A 24,171-nucleotide genomic window follows, 5' to 3' on the forward strand; every position below is an offset into this window, starting at 1 on the left:
CTACTCGTATAGCCTTACGAAGAAAGTAGTTGAAATTATGTTAACGAGTAATGTGGTAAATAGACTTGGTGCTTTTTGTTTAAACTCTGCACGGAATCCAGCGCTCTCTGTGTCTTGTAAAAAAAAGGAGTAACAGAGTTAATGTTACCTCACCAATTTATTACTGATTTAATGGTCTACAACTCCTGACGTCGGCCATCTTTGGTTTGTGTGACGGCGCCTGTGTTTACAGTGTACGTTTGTGTTATCCTTCCGGAGTTCCTCTGCTAAACGAGGTTTTAAATTCCCTTGCTCAGCGCTCACTTTCTGCAGCTTTGCCCTGGAAATGGCAGGGTGTGCTTCTGTCGAAACATCAGCGGTCGTCGACGTCGTCACCCGGCTGCATTCCCGTAAGTTATTTGAAGGCTGTGAACGCCGGCAGAAACTCAGGTCGCATACTCAGAAAATTTCCACGAAGGACTTCCGGAATTTTGTCGGTGGAGTTGGGGGTTCACTCTGTAGACACATATCGCCGACGCTAATCTATTGTAGAATTATAGACGCGAAGATGTGAAGGGGTTACGTCGTGCTCGGTGCACACAATACGGTGATTGTCCCAGGAGGTAGTCGGGCGCGGTCGAAAGTAACCCTGACGACGAATATGCGAGGACTCAAGTTCCCCCGCTCAAACATCGGTTCACTGCCACATCTGAATGCCCCACAAATCTGGATACTGCACGGTGCGACCAGGCGGCCAAACGGAGCCCCACAGTGAGACGTCTCTCAAACTCTGTCAGGTTCTGATTCCTCTGTCTCGCACGAGTACGTGGTATCTCCGTGTCCGTCACAGCCATTACTCACCATCTGACGCTGTTCATGCCCCTTATATACCAGAAGCAGGCCCGCTGACAACACTGGTGCCGAAAAAAGCTAATGCTATCTGATGCCTATTCTACCTGTCACCAGAATTTTTTAACTCTAATCATTTACAACCCCTCGATACTGTGTAATGTATGACGAAATACTGACATCTGACCGTGTGTTCTGGGTGCTGCACTTTTTGTCATGAAATATACAGGGTGGTCCATTGATAGTGACCGGGCCAAATATCTCACGAAATAAGCATCAAACGAAAAAACTAAAAAGAACGAAACTCGTCTAGCTTGAAGGGGGAGACCAGATGGCGCTATAGTTGGCCCGCTACATGGCGCTGCCATAGGTCAAACGGATATCAACTGCGTATTTTTAAATAGGAAACCGCATTCTTTATTACATATTCGTGTAGTACGTAAAGAAATATGAATGTTTTAGTTGGACCACTGTTTTCGCTTTGTGATAGATCGCGCTGTAATAGTCACAAACGTCTAAGTACGTAGTATCACGTAACATTCCGCCACTGCGGACGGTATTTGCTTCGTGATACATTACCCGTGTTAAAATGGACCGTTTACCAATTACGGAAAAGGTCGGTATCGTGTTGAAGTATGGCTATTGTGATCAAAATGCCCAACGGGCGTGTGCTACGTATGCTGCTCGGTATCCTGGACGACATCATCCAAGTGTCCGGAACGTTCGCCGGATAGTTATGTTATTTAAGGAAACAGGAAGTGTTTAGCCACATGTGAAACGTCAACTACGACCTGCAACAAATGATGATGCCCAAGTAGGTGTTTTAGCGGCTCTCGCGGCTAATCCGCACATCAGTAGCAGAAAAATTGCGCGAGAATCGGGAATCTAAAAAACGTCGATGTTGAGAATGCTACATCAATATCGATTGCACCCGTACCATATTTCTATGCACCAGGGATTGCATGGCGACGACTTTGAACGTCGTGTACAGTTCTGCCACTGGGCACAAGAGAAATTACTGGACGATGACAGATTTTATGCACGCGTTCTATTTAGCGACGAAGTGTGATTCACTAACAGCGGTAACGTAAACCGGCATAATATGCACTACTGGGCAACGGAAAATCCAAGATGGCTGCGACAAGTGCAACATCAGCGACCTTGGCGGGTTAATGTATGGTGCGGCATTATGGGAGGAAGGATAATTGGCCCCCATTTTATGAATGTTGTTGTTGTTGTTGTTGTGGTCTTCAGTCCTGAGACTGGTTTGATGCAGCTCTCCATGCTACTCTATCCTGTGCAAGCTTCTTCATCTCCCAGTACCTACTGCAACCTACATCCTTCTGAATCTGCTTAGTGTATGCATCTCTTGGTCTCCCCCTACGATTTTTACCCTCCACGCTGCCCTCCAATACTAAATTGGTGATCCCTTGATGCCTCAGAACATGTCCTACCAACCGATCCCTTCTTCTGGTCAAGTTGTGCCACAAACTCCTCTTCTCCCCAATCCTATTCAGTACCTCCTCATTAGTTATGTGATCTACCCATCTAATCTTCAGCATTCTTCTGTAGCACCACATTTCGAAAGCTTCTATTCTCTTCTTGTCCAAACTATTTATCGTCCATGTTTCACTTCCATACATGGCTACACTCCATACAAATACTTTCAGAAAAGACTTCCTGACACTTAAATCTATACTCGATGTTAACAAATTTCTCTTCTTCAGAAACGCTTTCCTTGCCATTGCCAGTCTACATTTTATATCCTCTCTACTTCGACCATCATCAGTTATTTTGCTCCCCAAATAGCAAAACTCCTTTACTACTTTAAGTGTCTCATTTCCTAATCTAATACCTTCAACATCACCCGACTTAATTCGACTACATTCCATTATCCTCGTTTTGCTTTTGTTGATGTTCATCTTATACCCTCCTTTCAAGACACTGTCCATTCCGTTCAACTGCTCTTCCAAGTCCTTTGCTGTCTCTGACAGAATTACAATGTCATCGGCGAACCTCAAAGTTTTTATTTCTTCTCCATGGATTTTAATAACTACTCCGAATTTTTCTTTTGTTTCCTTTACTGCTTGCTCAATATACAGATTGAATAACATCGGGGAGAGGCTACAACCCTGTCTTACTCCCTTCCCAACCACTGCTTCCCTTTCATGCCCCTCGACTCTTATAACTGCCATGTGGTTTCTGTACAAATTGTAAATAGCCTTTCGCTCCCTGTATTTTACCCCTGCCTCCTTTAGAATTTGAAAGAGAGTATTCCAGTCAACATTGTCAAAAGCTTTCTCTAAGTCTACAAATGCTAGAAACGTAGGTTTGCCTTTCCTTAATCTTTCTTCTAAGATAAGTCGTAAGGTCAGTATTGCCTCACGTGTTCCAGTATTTCTACGGAATCCAAACTGATCTTCCCCGAGGTCGGCTTCTACTAGTTTTTCCATTCGTCTGTAAAGAATTCGTGTTAGTATTTTGCAGCTGTGGCTTATTAAACTGATTGTCCGGTAATTCTCACATCTGTCAACACCTGCTTTCTTTGGAATTGGAATTATTATATTCTTCTTGAAGTCTGAGGGTATTTCGCCTGTTTCATACATCTTGCTTACCAGATGGTAGAGGTTCGTCAGGGCTGGCTCTCCCAAAGCCGTCAGTAGTTCCAATGGAATGTTGTCTACTCCGGGGGCCTTGTTTCGACTCAGTTCTTTCAGTGCTCTGTCAAATTCTTCACGCAGTATCGTATCTCCCATTTCATCTTCATCTACATCCTCTTCCATTTCCATAATATTGTCCTCAAGTACATCGCCCTTGTATAGACCCTCTATATACTCCTTCCACCTTTCTGCTTTCCCTTCTTTGCTTAGAACTGGGTTTCCATCTGAGCTCTTGATGTTCATACAAGTGGTTCTCTTATCTCCAAAGGTCTCTTTAATTTTCCTGTAGGCAGTATCTATCTTACCCCTAGTGAGATAAGCCTCTACATCCTTACATTTGTCCTCTAGCCATCCCTGCTTAGCCATTTTGCACTTCCTGTCGATCTCATTTTTGAGACGTTTGTATTCCTTTTTGCCTGCTTCATTTACTGCATTTTTATATTTTCTTCTTTCATCAATTAAATTCAATATTTCTTCTGTTACCCAAGGATTTCTACTAGCCCTCGTCTTTTTACCTACTTGATCCTCTGCTGCCTTCACTACTTCATCCCTCAAAGCTACCCATTCTTCTTCTACTGTATTTCTTTCCCCCATTCCTGTCAATTGTTCCCTTATGCTCTCCCTGAAACTCTGTACAACCTCTGGTTCTTTCAGTTTATCCAGGTCCCATCTCCTTAAATTCCCACCTTTTAGCAGTTTCTTCAGTTTTAATCTACAGGTCATAACCAATAGATTGTGGTCAGAGTCCACATCTGCCCCTGGAAATGTCTTACAATTTAAAACCTGGTTCCTAAATCTCTGTCTTACCATTATATAATCTATCTGATACCTTTTAGTATCTCCAGGGTTCTTCCATGTATACAACCTTCTATCATGATTCTTAAACCAAGTATTAATAGCAATCTAAATGGTGCAATGTATGCTGATTTCCTGTGTAATGTTCTACCGATGTTACTACAAGATGTTTCACTGCATGACAGAATGGCGATGTACTTCCAACATGTTCGATGTCCGGCACATAGCTCGCATGCGGTTGAAGCGGTATTGAATAGCATATTTCATGAAAGGTGGATTGGTCGTCGAAGCACCATACCATGGCCCGCACGTTCACCGGATCTGATGTCCCCGGATTTCTTCCTGTGGGGAAGGTTGAAGGATATTTGCTATCGTGATCAACCGACAACGCCTGACAACAAGCGTCAGCGCACTGTCAATGCATGTACGAACATTACGGAAGGCGAACTACTCGCTGTTGAGAGGAATGTCGTGACACGTATTGCCAAATGCATTGACGGACATCGTTTTGGGCATTTATTGGATTAATGTGGTATTTACAGGTAATCACGCTGTAACAGCATGCGTTCTCAGAAATGATAAATTCACAAAGGTACATGTATCACATAGGAACAACCGAAATAAAATGTTCAAACGTACCTACGATCTGTATTTTAATTTAAACACGTACCTGTTTCCAACTGTTCGTCTAAAATTGTGAGCCATATGTTTGTGACTATTACAGCGCCATCTATCACAAAGCGAAAAAAGTGATCGAACTAAAACATTCATATTTCCTTACGTACTACACGAATATGTAATAAAAAACGGGGGGTTCCTATTTTAAAAAACGCAGTTGATATCCGTTTGACGTATGGCAGCGCCATCTAGCGGGCCAACCATAGCCCCATCTGGTTTCCCTCTTCAAGCTAGACAAGTTTCGTTCTTTGTAGTTTTTTTCGTTTGACGCTTATTTCATGAGATATTTGGCCCGGTCACGATCAATGGACCTTCCTGTATATGTAGAAATATAACAGTTATTTTTCGTAGATCTTACCTCATTTAGACAGCGAACCTAGAGCCAGTTATTAGAATGAAGGTATAGCAGTTTAACAGTCAACAGTGAGCAATAGGGACACACCCGTGCAGTCATTTCTTAGCAGCTATTTTTGACTCAGTTACACCGTGTGGCACCCTGGATCAGGTATTAAGTGAGCGATCCAGCTGGAAGGCGCCGCGCACGTGTCGATCTCCAAATCACCGACAGACAGCGCTACTACGACGCGATATGTCAACCGGTGGTGTGACTTTTCCAGCACGCGGACAGTTAACAGCTCCGTACCTGGAGCTGTTGAGGAAGCGCTCGATGTTTCCAGGCCGCGTGAGGTGCGAGCTCCAGAGGATGGCGGGCACGTCGCTGGAGCCCCGCGCCGCGTCCAGCGCCTCCAGCGCCGCCTGCTGGAACTCGGCCCATAGCCGCAGGAAGCCGTCCTGCGAGCGGTCCCAGCGCCGCTTGCTCATGTACTCCAGGACCTCCGCGCTGGAGTTCCAGCACGAGTACGACACCTGCGGGCATGTCACGAAGGTTGTCACGCTTCTGGGCTGCCTCCTAGAACAAAGTTTCCTGATAAGACGGAAAAACACACACGTCGAGGCAGAACCGTGTAAAACACCTTTTACACCTAAGCTTTTTGAAAGCATGCAGGCATGTTAGGCATGCAGGAGCAAACGACAGTCCAGTGTGTACGGTGCGTATTCGCTTGTATTCGACCGTGTTCCGCTGCTTGTCGGTCTTTTAGCGAACCAACTAAGGAAGTTCTCGTCCTCACTGCACAGAAACCTTATGTCTACTACCTTAGCTATTTTTGTTGTTGTAGACGTGAGTTGCGTGAGAGATGCAGTGGTTCGAAGTGAATGTAATGTTGCTGACGGAAAAATATTAGATAATATACAAGCTTCTGGTATCTAAGAGATGCACAGCAAAAATTCCGAAGGACAAACAAATACGGCTGGTAGAAAATTGCTGATGCACTCAAAGGTCCTACTGAAGATGCGAAAAAGTAGATAAATTCATTAGATGCTTGAATCAGGAGTAAATAAGCACAAGCTTTGTAATTATTTTATAAAAAAGAAAAAGCAAAATAAATTTCCTTTTAAGAAAACAAGTGCGAATATGTATCTGCTGTCTTGGATGAAATCCATATTTATTATAACAATGGATGTACATGTGTATGTATTTTCCATATCTCCTCCTAACTCACTGGACCGATTTCAACCAACATGGTTTCTATATCATTTACTATCTGGAAAGAATCGCTTTGGGGGCAAGAAACACCCGTCTATCAAAGGGGTGGGGTTGGGGGGTGAAAAAGAAATTCATCCAGTGTTTGAGAATCAGAACATTTAATAACTTGCAACAAACTTTACACATAATTTCAATCCCTTTATGGAAATTTTTCTCGCTGATGACCCCCACAAAATGATGAAGGGAAAAAAATTATCACTTACTGCATTTTCGCTGTTCAGGCAGTAAAACTGCCGCGCCAGGCACGACATTTTAATTTATTACTTATTTACTACTGACTGCATTCGCGTCACATTTTGCAAACGATACTCACATATACCACGAAAAGTAACTACAAAATTACAACACTGTACGACACACAGTTCAGGAAATATGACTTCATAAACATCGAGATTCGTGAAAACTATCGCATCATGCATGACGGTTAAATTAATTACTTCTTTCCTACTAATTCTATTCGCAGACAGTGTAACTATCGCATCATGCATGACGGTTAAATTAATTACTTCTTTCCTACTAATTCTATTCGCAGACAGTGTCTACATACGCCGCGGAATTTACTTAGAAACTTGTATCATTGTACAACACATCATTCAGCAGATATGACGTCATACACATTGAGTTGTGTGAAAACAAATCTGCAGCATACAGTTCGCTAGAGACACAGGTGAATTATATGTACAAATATTTGTGATATACGACAAATAAATGTGAAATATGAGTGACATGTGCATACATGGGGAAAGCCACGGCTGATAAAGCTCCTCCTAAACCTATAGATTTCAACCAAAATTGATACACATACTATTTAGTATCTGAAAGAAATACTTTGGGTGTGAGAACCAGTGACCTACTGGGGTAGGAGTGATAACGTGCAGATGGACTGACAGAGGGAGGAACCAGGAGATAGATGGACAAGGAGGTGGGGGAGGAGGAGATGGATAGAGAAGGGGATGGAGAGAGGGGTACAAAGGGGAGAGGGTAAGTGGGCTAAAGAGGGGGGAAGGAGATAGACGAGGGAGAGGAGGCGGTGCATAGCTGAAGGGGAAGCAGGACTTACACTAACACAAGACTGGGATAAACACATAGCCGGGCAATGCCCGGTACTCAGCTAGTTAATAATATACGAGAGATCTGATCATTCTCTGTAAACACATGTCTGACGTACCACTGTTATCTAGATATTTTTCATCACAAATAAATATGGTTTACGCGGGATTGCGCTAGCTACCCTCTAACAACTGGACAGCACATTTTATCGAGTAACCTGTATATTATGTCGTATGTATATTTGACTTGTAATTTATCATATATTATTGATATTGTCTTCCTTATACGCACTTTAATAAGATCCTAGAATTACTTTGCATATGTGACAGCAACAATCAGAAGCTACTAAAAGGCGAAAGCCAAGATCGCTTGATTTTAAGACCTTCATTCCAATTACTTGTTCCGACAGATTGACGTTACACTTTGGTTATATATTCTCATACATGTGTCGTCATTAAAAAACTCCACATGGTTTGTCATTTACATTTTTTTCGATGACACATGTATGTGAACATACACGCAAAGCGTAATGTCAATCTGAAGATGACACCACGATTCTATCGAAACAAGTAATTGGAATCAAGCGATCTTGGCCTCCACAAAATATATATACAACAAATGGTTCAAATGGCTCTGAGCACTATGCGACTTAACTTCTGAGGTCATCAGTCCCCTATAACTTAGAACTACTTAAACCTAACTAACCTAAGGACATCACACACATTCATGCCCGAGGGAGGATTCGAACCTGCGACCGTAGCGGTCGCTCGGCTCCAGACTGTAGCGCCTAGAACCGCACGGCCACTCCGACCGGCATATATACATCGTCCCAACAACATGTGTAACTTATGCTAACGTAATGCCTCCAGCTGCTAATAACCAGAGTGTAAATGCTGGCCTTTCTTTGTGTTACGTTCGTCGTCGGTAATTACCATTCTGCTTTCAAACTTCCTCTTCGACAGTAATGAGAAGCCAACGACATCGTTAACCGATATTCGTGTAAAATACTGGACTAATGCCGAGGAGAGATGACGCTGCAGTTCGGTGTTTACTGCACTGCCTCCACGTATTTCATGTTTTCCTACAAACTGGGGAACAAAAAATCTTCCTTTCCTACGGGTTTTTTCTTGTTTCGTCAAAAACAGTGCGCTCGGCATACAGAACAATCTTCTCTGAGTATCAGATTTTGGCATAGAGGCTTAATAGTGCTGTATCCTGTATGCTCATTGTAGCGCCAAAATACAATAACGTAGCGTTATGTCGAGTTGTCTTCCGTTGCCTCTAGTGTCAAAGCTGGTTCGCCGATACAAGTCCATGTTAGTGGAAACTGGTGAGTCGTCCGCGAATGCTCAGTATTGTGTTCGCTCCATTCACTCCGATGAAGAGGGAGCTTAAGGTACGGTATGTGTGTAGCCTAGCAACCTCAGTCACTCGTTATGTCTCACTGCTGATGGGCTTCCAGTACGAGATGCTGATGCTAGGGAGAGTTATTTGTTCTCGTGCTATGCGTGTGCCACATGTCATACTGCTATGCGAATGTGTATCGAGTAACTACATCACACATAAACCTAATGATTACAAATGTTGATGGTGTTGAGACAGCAACCTGCCACAAATTTATTTTAAGTTCTTCTATTCAAATGGAACCTGTACAAAAACGAGACAGCAGTTATCCGTGGACGGACAAAACAAGAAGAGGTGCAGATACGGAAAGGTGTCCGACAAGGTTGCGCACTACCCCCTGTTATCTTTAACCTATACATTGAAGAGGCGCTGAAGAAAGTAAGGGAAAATTCACAGACAGGTGTAGTAATTCATGGCCAACGAATAGATATGATAAGATACGCCGATGATATAGCTGTCCTGGCTGAAAGTGAAGAAGATTTTGTAGTCCCACTGAATAGAATGGATAAAGTTATGGGGGAAGATTATAATATGAGAATTAATAAAGCAAAAACAAAAGTAATGGCATGCGACAAAAAAGATCAAGTGAAAGTCTATAGTGCCCCAGTGCTATATTACGAAAAGACTTAAAAAACAGTATTTATAAAGAAGAGACACTAAAAAATTGAATAATATATTTTTATAATGTAGCTGTAAAATAATAATTTCTCTGTGCAGGTTTAGATTGCAAAGAAATAATTTATGACAAAATGATCCAAGGAGATACGCTCTTTTGTTAATTTTTTTAGTCGTCTTCACTTCTTCTCTTGTCTTGAGTGTGTATAGACGGACATCTTGCGAGTGTTGGCAAGTGTAAGCATATTTGTATGAGTTAAGCATATAATATACTGATTTAATATTATTGTGCACTTTTAATTTGTAAGAGGTGATCCCGATTTCATGTCCGCCTTCCTTGAATTAACCTGCATTCAAGTAATTTACAGTTCAACAATCGCAGCGGCCGATGCAGCCAACGACGCCATTACGTGGTGATATTAACTTATGAAAAATTAGCGGAAGCGAAATACTCGCCCGCTATTAACATAATATTATTTTTTCTCCACAGCCGCACGAAGTTGCAGAAATACGTAGCTTTAAGATTCTTCTTTTCAGCACCATAGCCAACAGCCAGAGCCAGGACTCCGACTACGTGGCTATGGTTAACGGAGGTAAGAAAAAATACTCTCGCGCGATGTGGGCCGCAATTGTAATTAACAACTAAAGATCTTTTGCTTTAAAGTGAGCTGACTAGCCGAGGAAATTAATATTAAAAGTTTATTACATTGTTCAGCTTATATACTCATGTTTTAAGATTCAGCGAGTCTAACATTCATTAACGTAACAAATAATTTGAGATTAATATTGTTAAAAAGGAGAATTTCAGGACAGCATTTAATCGTAAATCAAAATTAAATGAAATATCATTTTTATTAAGGCCCACCACGTAAGTCGGCAACAATCAAAAAATAATAATAACAATAATAATATATTAAATTACGACGGCCGACGGACGCGAGAAGTCCAAGTTCATGTAGGCAATGAACTGCTTGAACAAGTTGATAAATTTACTTATCTGGGCAGTAATATTACCAGGGATGGAAGGAGCAAGGCAGAAGTGAGAAGTAGAATTGCTCAAGCAAAGGCTGCTTTTAACAAGAAGAAAAACATATTAACATCTAAGAGCATCAGCCTTGAAATAAGGAAAAGATTTTTGAAATCATATGTGTGGGGTGTGGCATGCTATGGGTGTGAAACATGGACTCTCGGGACAGAGGAAGACCAGAAGCTAAATTCTTTTGAAATGTGGTGCTATAGACGCATGCTCAAAATAAAATGTATCGACAAGGTCACAAACGAAGTGGTTCTGGAAAGAGCAAGTGAGAAGAGAAGCTTCTGGAGTTTCATTGTTAAAAGAAGAGTGCAATTTACAGGCCATCTATTAAGACATAAAGGACTCCTGAACACAATCATAGAGGGATATGTAGAAGGAAAAAGACCAAGAGAAAGACCACGACTGAGGTACATGGATCAAATCGTGAAAGATGTGGGATGTAACACCTATAAAGAAATGAAGAGAAAAGCTGAAAGACGCACAGAATGGAGACAAGCTGCCATTGTAGCTGTTGCAAACCAATCCTTGGATTGACCACTACAGAAGAAGAAAACGTTACTGGTTTCGAATCATTACAATTCATCGTCAGACGGCTTTTATGCTTTCATTGCAAAATGTACTGCGTTTTTTACTGATTAGTTATCCTAAAACATAAATAATACATAATTATAAGCACGTCACAAAGATGGTTGAGTTACAGATTTGCATTAGGATGTGACTCACATGAAATGTCGATTTGGAGTACTTGTTTTCATAGTTTTCGTCCAGAATACAATGTTTGTAGTTTTCGCCGCATTCACATCGTTGGGGTCTAGTGCAGCAGGGGATACAACCCGTCGGCTTTGAACAATGACGGCACAAGTCGCCAGAGACCATGTATTACAAAGATGAAAGAGCTGAGGAGAATGTTGAGAAACAAAGGAATGCGAGAGAGATAAACATTGATCTTGTCAAAAGCCGAGAAGCGATTCTTCTTAGTGTTGTAGCTCCCTTCAGTAGCTGATAAGTGTTTTTTGGCTTTAAAAAAAAAAACTCACGAGATAGAATAAACTGATCCTACTTTATTAAGCAATATCTTGTCAAAAGCCGAGAAGCGATTCTTCTTAGTGTTGTAGCTCCCTTCAGTAGCTGATAAGTGTTTTTTGGCTTTTTTAAAAAAATGTCACGAGATAGAATAAACTGATCCTACTTTATTAAGCAATATCTTGTCAAAAGCCGAGAAGCGATTCTTCTTAGTGTTGTAGCTCCCTTCAGTAGCTGATAAGTGTTTCTTGGCTTTTTTAAAAACAAAAATCTCACGAGATAGAATAAACTGATCCTACTTTATTAAGCAATATCTTGTCAAAAGCCGAGAAGCGATTCTTCTTAGTGTTGTAGCTCCTGATAAGTGTTTTTTGGCTTTTTTTAAAAAAAAATCTCACGAGATACAATAAACTGATCCTACTTTATTAAGCAATCAATAAAAAAACTAAACTAAAACATAACAGCAAAAGCTGTTGCTGTTATGTTTTAGTTTAGTTTTTTTATTGATTGCTTAATAAAGTAGGATCAGTTTATTGTATCTCGTGAGATTTTTTTTTAAAAAAAGCCAAAAAACACTTATCAGCTACTGAAGCATCTGTATCTTAGGATCAGTTTATTCTATCTAGTGAGATTTTTTTTAAGAAGCCAAAAACACTTATCAGCTACTGAAGCATGTGTATATTCTAATGGGTGCGGGAGTTCCGACTCCTGGGGAGGTGGGTGGGTGTTATGCATGGCTAATCTATTCTATTTGCAGTTTACCATTTTCGCTTTTGCTGTTATGTTTCAGTTTCGTTTTTTTATTGATTGCTTAATAAAGTAGGATCAGTTTATTCTATCTCGTGAGATTTTTTTTAAAAAAGCCAAAAAACACTTATCAGCTACTGTGCCTTGGACGCTAATAGTATCCCATTCGTTACTTGAGCTATATAGCAATACGCAACATTTTTATCTTGCTCGCGAATTGACATATATAGTGTCAGTGTAAAGGCGAAGTGAAGTACGGGATACAAATTATAGTTGTGTCGTCAGTGTAAACGCGAAGTGAAGGATGTTGTTGTGATGGGGGTTTCGGAAGTACACATTCGAAAATGTCATGCTGATACTAGAGCTGGAAAACCAAAAAAGATCGCCAGCTCCCAAATTTCTGTTACGTACTTCGCAACACGGAAATACACATATTGGTGGAATAAGAAAGTGAAATATGGCAAAATAGTGAAATATAGATAAAGAAGGAAATGGAAAAGAGAACTTACCACACGGAAATATCGACGAATAACGGAAGCTCGACTAAACAGACAGTAATGAAAATCACATACCCACACTCACAACAAACACATTACGAAATCTCTCTCTCTCTCTCTCCCATACAGACACACACACACACACACACACACACACACACACACACACAGACAGACACACACACACATTCACCAACCCCCCTTCCCTCCCCCCCCCCCCCTCCCTCCTGAAATTAACTGAGATGTTTGGGACGGTACATTTTGCCCACATGTTTAATGAAACATTTAAACGGGCAATATGTCCGCGGAATGCTTTGTCTCCAAGAATACTCATCTAGATGGCTTTGAAGAGTTGAAATTTGGCGTTTCCCTTTCCCTATGAGTGATTTTACCGCTGACCAGTACCCCTCTATGCTGTTAGTACAGGCGCCTGTCGATAGAGATCTAAATTCAATGTTATGGTTTACTACAAGATGTTGGTAACCCCTATCCCCTAAATCCCTATAAGAAGAAAACCCGTCTGAAATAACAATAGATCCTTCTGCCACCTCATCTTCAATTAACCTAACCAAAACTTCTATTTGGTACTACTCTGAAGACTACATCATTACAATGCTGACCTGAAACTACTGCCCCCCACACCCATAATCCAACCGGAGGTTCCCCCCTATTGTATTTCCTTTTCGCAAAATGAGACTCATCAATTTCCACCATAACGCCCGGCCCCCCCAACGGCCCCCTGTATTTCATATATTCCCCACAAACCTCCCTACAAAACGAGTACCAGTCTACTACGGTATTGTTACTGACACGACACTCATGCACACACATTAATACAGGATATCTTAAACACCAACAATATGTTATTTTCATTATGTCTCTGAGGGCGAGCTTAGATTTCTCGAACCACGTCCCTCGTCTAATGGACCGCCACAACCGATCTTTGCTGCAGCGCCATACGAACAAGTCGTGAGTACGGCGACTCGATACACTCGTAAGGCGCATATGTTCGCCGCACTCACGACATTGAACGTATTCCGCTATGAGACCACACATTTGCAGGAAGCAAATTGTGGTCAACATATCTTGGCCCATAACTTCCCTTAAATCGTCCAGATTCATAGGGGTAGACAAATCCATTCCTATAAACGAAAATAAGACACTACAAATTGTTCTATAATAAAAAATTAATAATCCACATTACCTCAATATCATTACGAAAAATATTAAGTACCGTCCAAATAAAAAACAAACAATTAAGTTAATTAAATCACACGTTTAATGATGTACCGAATATCAAGCGATCGCTTTTAGATTAACATTCAATTATTTTAATGATAGTGCTTATTAGAACACAGAACTGCTTTATTATCTATGCCTCGAAGTGAAGACATTACGATCTATGACTAAGGAATGACGTCATTGTTCAAAGCCGACGGGTTGTATCCCCTGCTGCACTAGACCCCATCGTTGCACACATAAACTTGCGTAATTGAGCACTTCAGATTTGTCACTGAATGCATTTCCACCACATTTCTAGCGTTGCACACGTAAATTTGTATCACTGAGCACTTCAGTTTAGTCACAGAACATACTTCTAACATGCACCGCATGTTTTTATAGGTAATTAGTGTTCACAAACATATGAGTGTCAAAGATACTATGATATATCGTAATATTACAAAGATGCTACATGTATGGAAAAAGATCATATATTCATTTATGCAACTGAAACGCCTTTTACACCAGTACAGAGAGATATTGATTATGTGAATATTAGAGCGAATACTGCTACACTAATTATAAAGATGTTCCATGTCAAAGCTTATATATATATATATATATATATATATATATATATATATATATATATATATATATATGGCTAAGACAGTACATTATTCATTTACATTTAGCATCATGAGAATTGTAGTAACAGATAAATTTGCTACTTGATCTGCAGATGAATCGTAATGATTCGAAACCGGTAACGGTACGTTTTGAATAAAAGAACTAGAAATAAATTTGTGGCTGGTTGCTGTCTCAACACCATCAACCTATGTCTTCAAATAACAGCCACGGTCTCCAACCATGTCGTCATATGACAAAATCGCATTAACATAATGATTGTTTTCGTCCATTTCAGTACAATGACTACAGTAAAACTTCAGGAAGGGTAGTGAGGTAGTCATAAGATTTTAATTATCACCTTAAAAAAAGCAACAACAATGTTTTTAAATTTAAAAAAATTTATTTAATTTTTTTATTTGAACTACTAGCTGATTGCTGTTGCGTAAGTTTCTTTCATTAGTGATACTCTTGTAGACGGTTGGAAATTCAGCTACCTGGCAGAAGCGTTTGGCTTAGCAAAATTAAAAATAAATTCTATACCACAGACCTTTAGTCATAAAAAATGAAGTTCCTGTACTAGGTAATATTTACTTTCGTGGCAGAGAGCAAGTAGCGTGTCCTGAAGTAGGGCAAACGGTGTCGAATTCATTACTCTTTGATTAGAAAACTATCTACGCTATATTTCACAAGCAGCAAGAGCACTTCTGCCAGAAAAAAAAAACATGTTAAAAAATACCATGTCGGAGTATTGAGCTCTGGCCTGGTTTTAAAGGACTGTAGGATCCTCTGCTAACATTTGAGGTTGACCTATTTACACTGCGATCACTCATGCTAGACGCGTGATTTTTGTGCTTTTGTGTCTTCTTAATGTTCGTTGTATTGACAGATCTGTTTTCGTACACATTGAAATAGTTGCATGAACACATAGTTTTTTTCCTACGAGTGTTTTCCCATAATGGAGATCATATACAGTGGAGAAGTCAATTCTGATGAAGGAAAACAATAGTTGACGGTATTTTCGTTCTGTCGTTGCAACTAGAAAAAATGCGAGTTTTTTCACCAGATGCGTTTCGCTTTATTGAGGTAAAGCATCATGAGTGGTCTGTAATTAAGTATTTACATTTTGATTTGCTTTAAGATAAAAAACAGCTCGTTAACAATATGCCGGTTTTTACTTACTGCGTATTGTTAACGAATTATTTTTCGATCTTAAAGCAAATCAACATGTAAATAACTTCATTAAAGGCCAGTGATGATGCTTTACCCCAATAAAGCGAAACGCGTCTGGTGAAAAAAACTCGCATTTTTTGTAGTTGCAACGACAGAACGAAAATACTCTCGAGAATTGTAAAGCAACTACGGACAGTACGGCCATACAATTGAAGAATTTATTGATTACAATAGTACTTGGTGCTTACTGGGAGAAAAGACAAGGTAGAAAAAAAAGCCTCTATATACTTCCTTCTAAGTATTGTTAACTGTGTTTGTATGTGTACATATTTTCAGCAAATAAATATTATTTTGAAATTTTTGGACGACGCTTTTCCTTTTGTCTCAGTAGTAGCGGAGGGGGGGGGGGGGGCGCTTTATCCTACCACATTTCTCAAGAACATCCACTGTAGTCGAGTCGTCGCTGACAGTTGCAGTGGGTTGGGGGCAGCAGCTCCACGTGCCTACTGCAACCAATCACGTTACGCGATTTTGTAAACGTCTCTATAGAAACGCCTGAGTGTTCCCGGAGCTCTGTAAACACCTATTGTTTTCGCCTGCAACCGTTTGCACTCGTAGTTGAAATCTGGTAAAAGCGTTGCCTGCAGTCTGGGATAAACTCACGCCGAGTCAACTATACGAATTTTTCTTTGGTCATTAATCAACTCTGCCACCATTGCTTGTTCCTTAATGCTGCCACTGCATTTCGACTTTTCGTAGGGAGGACAGTCCTTCATAGCTCCGCTTTCACCACTGATGTGCGAAGCTGCTCGGCGGATAGCATGTACAACTTAGGCGCCGACACGTAAGCAAAATCGACCACTCGCGAGAATCAAGTCACGGTGCAGGGGTGATACAGCAGGAGCGACGCAGTGGAACTGCGACACGTAAATCGCTCGTGTAGGAGGGCTCAAGCGCATCGGTTGTGCTGGTCAGTGGTTTAGATTGATCCAGCTGCTATGATTATGTGAGAGTAATTCTGAAGCTGAAGCCACCCATTTATTTCCATTGAAACTGCAGCGGAGGCATGAAGCCAAATAGCAAAGTAGAACGCTGTAAGATATCAGCTACGTACCGCCATTTTTCGACAGAGACAGTGCCACTCGTTACGGACTTTTGCCAACGATGCACAAGAGTTGTGATTGAGGTATTTATCCGGCAGATTTAATTTCCTTTTACAATAGTATCTCGTTCCAGGCCTTTCCGCACTGCAGCATGGTTTAGTAGGTTGCTGGCGTATTGCGTGGAAATGCTGCTTTGTGAAATGTATCGTGAATATAAATCTCGCCAATGGCGGGTCGGAAGCCACATCAGTTCTTTGCGTATTCTCCACAATTCACCTATCATTTTTTTCTGAAACTGACAAATTAATACATCAAAATTTAGGAGGGAATAACTGGGAACGTGGCGCCCACACAGACCTGAACCAGCTGAACCTGGCCACCTCCTTCAGCTTTGACCACCGCATCTGAGCCCTGGAAGTGTTTGACATGTCGTCCATCTTTCAAAGGCCCAAAGAAGTGTGTGTGTGTGTGTGAAATCTTATGGGACTCAACTGCTAAGGTCATCAGTCCCTAAGCTTACACACTACTTAACCTAAATTATCCAAAGGACAAACACACACACCCATGCCCGAGGGAGGACTCGAACCTCCGCCGGGACCAGCCGCACAATCTATGACTACAGAGGCCCAAAGAGATGGTAGTCTGAATAAGCTGATAAATAATGACCGTAATACGATGGATGTAGTAGGACAGTCCAGCCAGATTTGACAACTGTTGTGGGACCTGGAATTTTCGTGCTCCAACGAACGTTTGTCTTCTTCTCTGACTTGACTCTGGACATTTTGGCTTTCAAAATAGTCAGCGTCGTCTTCATTCTGAATCAGCTGTTACTTCAGGTTCCAAGACGTTCGAAAGAGCAGCACTCCGCGCGTCTCAAAAGGTGGTGCACATCACTTTGCTTGCAGATGGCTTCTTTGTTGGAAAATTTGCTTGTCGCCGCTCCACAGACTGTCTTTCGGATTCCGTTCGTAATGGCTCGTGGCACCTCCAGTGATGACGTGTTCAGAAAACTGGGACCTTCGGCACCGTATTGGCCCAGCAGGTCCTAAGGAATTTCCATTTGCTGATCGTTTTCGTTTCATGTAGACGTCCACTGGAGTCGTCTCCCACAAATTCTTCGATAAACATGGTAGAGGAAGTTCTTGTCTGAGGCATTACAACCGACGTTCAACTGTACACCCAATTACATCGTCGTAAGACACGACCATCACGGATGTGAGGCTCGAGGCACTGTTTATCACGAACGATGGTAGCTCAACAGCATAGACAGTGTCTCACTGGACTCGCACATCCTAATCACTACTCCTGAAACGCAGTACCCGCTACCTCACGTACATTAATCACGTCTGCTGTGTCGTTTCCATACGAGTTGTGCAGGCATCGACGGATTTCAGTTTCTACAAGTTGCCCAGCAGTGAAGAATTCAACGACACATCTCTGTTTTATACATATCTCAATGTCAAGATTACTGTAGGCTCCAAGCCACCCGAAACAACCACACCTTATACAAATTAAATGATACAATTTCAGAGACTTTACTGGTCTCATACAGATATGATTTTACGTGTGTTGACTGAAGCAGCGGGCGAAAATTTGTACCAAGGCCAGAAACCGAACCCGGGTTTCCTGCTCAGGAGGCAGCTGCGTTAGCCACTAAGCCAGGGCTTCACAACATACGTGCTCGCGGAGCAAGCTGTGAGCAGCAAGGCGCGAGCACGGAGCAGCGCGAGCACGCTACCCCCACTACCAGACCAGAGCGGAGAGTGGGGAGAGTCACGTGGGGTACACAACAGCTGCCGCCAGTCTATGTAAATCCGCGGCCACCTGCATGGATATCACTCACGAATTATTACTGCGACAAATAAAACAAATAAAGGAGAATGTAGACGTGTCACATAATTTTACTAGCTTAGTGTATGCCTCTACCATCTGTAGACACTGAAACTAAAGAATTTCACGACAATCCTATATTTTCAACACTTTCTTCAACGCTACTTAAAATATCACCTCCAGTTGTAGTGTTCTTCATGGCTACTACATCGAGGAGCTCCTCCCTCACCTGAAGATCTCTATTAACACCTCTAATAAATATGGCAAGCTGCGCTGTTCCAGTGATATCAACACTTTCGTCCAGAGCTAGAGAATACGCCATAAAATCTTTACAGATATTTGCAACCTGGCTCTGGACGTCGTCTGCCATGTCCTGTATGCGACGCATAATGGTCATGTTAGATAATGGCACAATCCGAAATTGTTGAACTTGAGATGGACACAAATGTTCCACTGCAACTAACAAACATTCTTTTATTAAATCGCCATCAGTTAAGGGGCGCAGGGATTTTGCTAAAAGCAAAGCAATTTTGTAACCCACTCTGAGAGCTGCCTCAGTTGATTGTTCTTCGTCGTCCAGATCTTCTTCGGATAGCTTCCTTTTAAGTTTAATAACTTCCTGTGCACGATCTGGTCAATCACATTTTCCACGTCCGTAGTCTTTCGCTTGGTACAACATATAATGTCGCTGCAAATTAAATTTCGTAAAAGAATTCAGCGTTTTGTGACATACTAAACATTTTGCAACACCCTCTTTTTCTGTAAACAGATACAATTCCTCCCAATGGGGGTTGAACTGCGAAAGCATGGTTGGGGTTACACAACGGCGACTTCACATGATTCTTAACCAGCGAAGTGACTGTTAAGAGCTGATCGTAGTACTTTAAACGTTACACAGTCGGCGCGAATTCAATAGGCATGCTGCGGCCCTATTCAAACGTGCGCGCGCATTTCCCCTCCCTCCCCTCCCTCCCCTCCCTCCCTACTCCGCGACCTTGCAGCTGCTCGCGAGCACGTGCCCGAGCAGACGCGAGTACTCGCGCTCAAAACCGGCCAGTTGTTAAGCCCTGCACTAAGCTATCTTGGCACAGCGGTTTACACACCTGCGCATATTACCCTGCACGCCTTCCTCCTCGATTCAGATCCTCACCGGCCCAATCTACTTTAAATTCCCCCTTATGCACGAACAGAACTTCCGAGGCTCTACGTATTTTGGAGTAGCACCTGTGCAGTGAGGCCGCGCGTGGTAGCCGCTCGGTTTAGGGCGTCTTGTCACGGTCCGGGCGGCTTCACCCCGTCAGAGGTTCGAGTCCTCCCTCGGGCACGGGTGTGTGTCTTGTCCTTAGAGTAAGTTCGTTTAAGTTAGGGTAAGTAGTGTGTAGGCTTAGGGACCGATGACCTCAGCAGTTTGGTCCCTTAAGAATTCACATACATTTGAACACTTTGAACCTGTGCATTGAACGTAAATGGGGGATACAGCCTGAGTCCAGGTGCAGGTACTTACACAGATGAAATGACACAATTTCCAAGACTTTACTGGCCTCCTACAGATATGATTTTATGTACTTAGATTGAAGTGGCGAACGAAAATTTGTACCAAGGAGACCCGGGTTCGATTCCCGGTTTTGGAACAAATTTTTGCGTGCTGCTTCAGTCTACATAAAACCACTCCTTGCCTATCCCAGAAGACTATGTAAGAGGTCCATGACTAAGGAATTTATTGCTAGCGCACTCGAGCAGATGTAACTTCGATGGATTGCTCACGCGCTGCCTGCGATATGTAAGCTACAATAGAATTGGAGACCAGAGAGCAGTGTCGGCAGCAGTAGCAGTATTAGCTTGCAGTCGGGAGGTTGAGTCAGATCGCTCTTAGAGAGCGGTTGTCTAGTTGTATAGCTCACAGAGAGCACTTATGTCCTGTATGGAATTACCAAGGCCGGTCGTGGAGAACGATGGCGGTGCCTGAGCGATGCAGTATAAGGTAAAAGCAAAAATTATTATTATTTATTGCCGTGCTCATATGTAATTTGCAACAACTCATTTTGTACTATTGTTATATCAAAGTCACATATAAATATTTTTCAATAAAAATCTTTCTTAGAAAGATAACTTTTGACAGTCATTCATCTGAATTTAAAGTTTTTACTAATTTCTCCTATCCATAGTCATGCCAATTACCGTAAAGAAAAATCAGTTTTTTTTATCCATAACAAAATCTAGATGCCAGCATTGTACTGGGCTTTGCCAGAAAATTTCATCTAGGGGCAAATAAATACGCGTTATCTGGCGACATAATTGAGGTAAGACTCTCCAGTTTATTCAGAATGACTTTTCAGGCCCATGACGTAGCATTGCTGACGTCCAGATTTACCAGTTTATGTTCACAGTCAGTTAATTATTGAAAGGTTTTATGTGAGTCACAATTTATTGAGAGGTTAGTCACATTTTTATTGGGAGGTTATGGAAATAAACTGTTGGGAGGTTACAATTGCATATCACTTTCCCTGCAGATGGATTTTCTTTCGTCAGTCTTCAGGGCATCCGTGGTCTCGAGTTCTTCTCAGTCGCGGCCGCTGTCAGTAACTGCGCTGGCTTCGCAAGGTGTGGTCCGCGTGACAAAACAAGCCACGTATTGCACCGTATAATGACTCGGAAGCGTTTACTTGCGTTCCCGGGTTTATTTTGTGCGCTGGTATGCTTACAGGAGCAGTACAAATAGGAGTAGCTAGGCTCGCTTTCACCCGCGCAGGAGGGTTCTTACAGCTCCAGCGATAATAATTAAAGCTCTCTAGCTAGATAACTGCTTTCATATTGATTCCGGAATCCAACTGGTTTGGGAACTGCGCACTGCTGACAGTTCGTAATATCGCCTCGAGCTGGCTCCCAGCGATTTTCACCGAAACCCTCCACAACGACCGAAACAGAAATACAGTTGAAAGTCAATAAGGGAAAGAGCCCCTCTGTAGGCCAGTGGTAGGTGGCATGGTAGCTCAGCGTGTCAGGGGACTTTTATAGCACAAAAAAAGAAACTGGGTGAAGCTTTTATCACTGGAATTAAAGAGATTTCATCCCAAGTATGGAAGTGCTAAGGAAATAACGACCAAGAAACAGAAAGACAAAAAAAGGGGAAAAAAGGCTAGTGTTGCTGCCTCCAGTGCGGAAGGGCGGGTGTTCGATTCCCAGCACCTCGTCAGATTATTTTGTACGAGACAGGGAAGTCTGTAACAGAATCTACCCAGCCTCATGAGGCCAAATGAGGAGCTGCTTGAACGAAGAAGCAGCAGCACCATGAGGTTCTATCTAGTGGCAATAGCGGCCTGGAAGGGTTGGCGACACGGTGACCACGTGTCACTCAGTCAGAGGTCGTTCCTAGTAATGCCTCACAGGCACCAGCCAGCTTCTCGGAAGAGGCCTAAGGCGTAACTTCTTTGGAAATTTGTGGTAAGTTCTTATTCGACCAAACTGCTGAGGTTATCGGTCCCTAGGCTTACACACTATTTAACCTAACTTAAACTTACGCTGAGGACAACACACGCACACCCATGTCCGAGAGAGGACTGGAACCTCCGACGGGGGAAGCCACGCGAGCCGTGACAAGGCGCCCTAGACCGCGCAGCTACCCCTCGCGGCTAAGGTCTAATCCGTGAGTGGTGTTCATGTTTAGTCGACAGAGGAAAGGTAACTCAAAAATACAACACTGATATTTCTAGAGAAACAAATGGAATTTATGCGCTTCATTTAATTGTAGGCAAGTCCTCTTCAGTCTCCGAACACCTCTGACTACCAAAATGGAGGATCGTAAATTATGCACCAAACACACTGCAATGCCCTCAAATTGTGCCTGCCATCCGAGAAGGAGTAATGGATTCCCTACAACTTTCTGCTTCATACCGCATTATTTGCCAGAGACTATCTGCAGACCATCCAGGCTAGGGAATCACCCCAGCAGCACAACACAAAGGGCTGAATGTGGGGCAGTGCTGTGACTGGGACTCCACCACAGCAGAGACTGCTGAGGAATGCAGTCTCACTGAGCTCGGCGCTCAAATTACTGTTCAGCACTACCCCAGACGACCATCCTCGGCGAGTATGTTGGCGACCTGGGAAGGGACCGTTCTTCCAGCATTCTGCAGAGGCACAGCCGCGTTATTGCTGGCATCACGGTGCGGGGAGGCATCCGGTATGACATCAGGTCACGGCTAGTGGTGGTTGAAGGAACTCTGAGGGCACAACAGTAGGTCACCGACATCCTGTGTACCCACTTGTCGCCTCTGGTACGACATACTGCGGTGCCATTTCCCAAAGGGACAATGCTCGTACACACACGGCACATGTCTACTGAGGTATCCCCACGAGACCACCCAGATTTGTCACAGACAGAATGCACGTAGGACCACCTCGAACGTCCGTTCTCTCAGTCACAGTATTGGGGATATCAAGGACCAGTTACAGCAGCCGTCGGCTAGTTTGCCTCAGCAGAGCATACAATGGCTTTAGGACGCCTTTCCAAACCGAATCACTGTATTCGTCTAGGGCAGAGGAGGCCCCAACGTCATGCTCGTAAGTCGACTCATACTGCCAAGTTCTTTGTAAATCTGACTCGATACTGTAATGACTGAAATACCATTGCATATCCTCTCTCTCTTTTTCTTTTTTTCACACACTGTACTGTTTACGAGTGTCACTCCAAAAGAAATGGACACCATTTTTGTAAAAATACAATTTTCATTCTGCATGTGTGAAAGTTTTAGAGTGTGTAGATACATCCTTCCCGCTTGTTTTCAAACTTAGTTCAACCTGTTCCCGTGAGTGGCGCCGTCACAGCATGGCTTCAAGATGGCTACTACACTTGACGTTCGTCAGAAGCAACGTGCTATCATAGAATTCCTGTGCTGTGAAAACGAGACAGTGGGAAACATCCACAAGAGGTTGAAAAAGGTGTATGGAGATGTGGCTGTCGATCGCAGTACAGTTAGTCGGTGGGCAAGCAGGTTACGTGATGAAAGCGGGCACGGCAATATTGACGATTGTCCTCGGGGCGGCAGGCCTCGTATTGCACACACTCCAGAAAATGTGCAGAGAGTTAACGAATTGGTGACTGCTGACAGACGCATCACAGTGAACGAATTGTCACACTACGTTGGGATAGGGGAAGGAAGTGTTTGCAGAATACTGAAAGTGTTGGCGTTAAAAAAGGTTTGAGGCAGGTGGGTTTCCAGGGTGTTGACAGTGGCTCACAAAGAAACAAGAAAACGGTATGCAGCGACGTTTTGGGACA

At 42.6% G+C, this 24,171-nt stretch overlaps 1 protein-coding gene across 1 annotated transcript in view; it reads right to left on the reverse strand.

Moving 5' to 3' along the window:
- LOC126253379 (chitooligosaccharidolytic beta-N-acetylglucosaminidase-like) overlaps positions 1 to 24,171 on the reverse strand; it is a 374,039-nt gene that overhangs the window by 17,749 nt on the left and 332,119 nt on the right. The window contains exon 7 of the mRNA XM_049954667.1: positions 5,605 to 5,828. Coding sequence (XP_049810624.1) covers positions 5,605 to 5,828 — 224 coding nt within the window. The remainder of the gene's footprint in view (positions 1 to 5,604; positions 5,829 to 24,171) is intronic.

The sequence above is a fragment of the Schistocerca nitens genome, chromosome 4 (genome assembly GCF_023898315.1).
Source record: "Schistocerca nitens isolate TAMUIC-IGC-003100 chromosome 4, iqSchNite1.1, whole genome shotgun sequence".
Lineage (NCBI taxonomy): Eukaryota > Metazoa > Arthropoda > Insecta > Orthoptera > Acrididae > Schistocerca > Schistocerca nitens.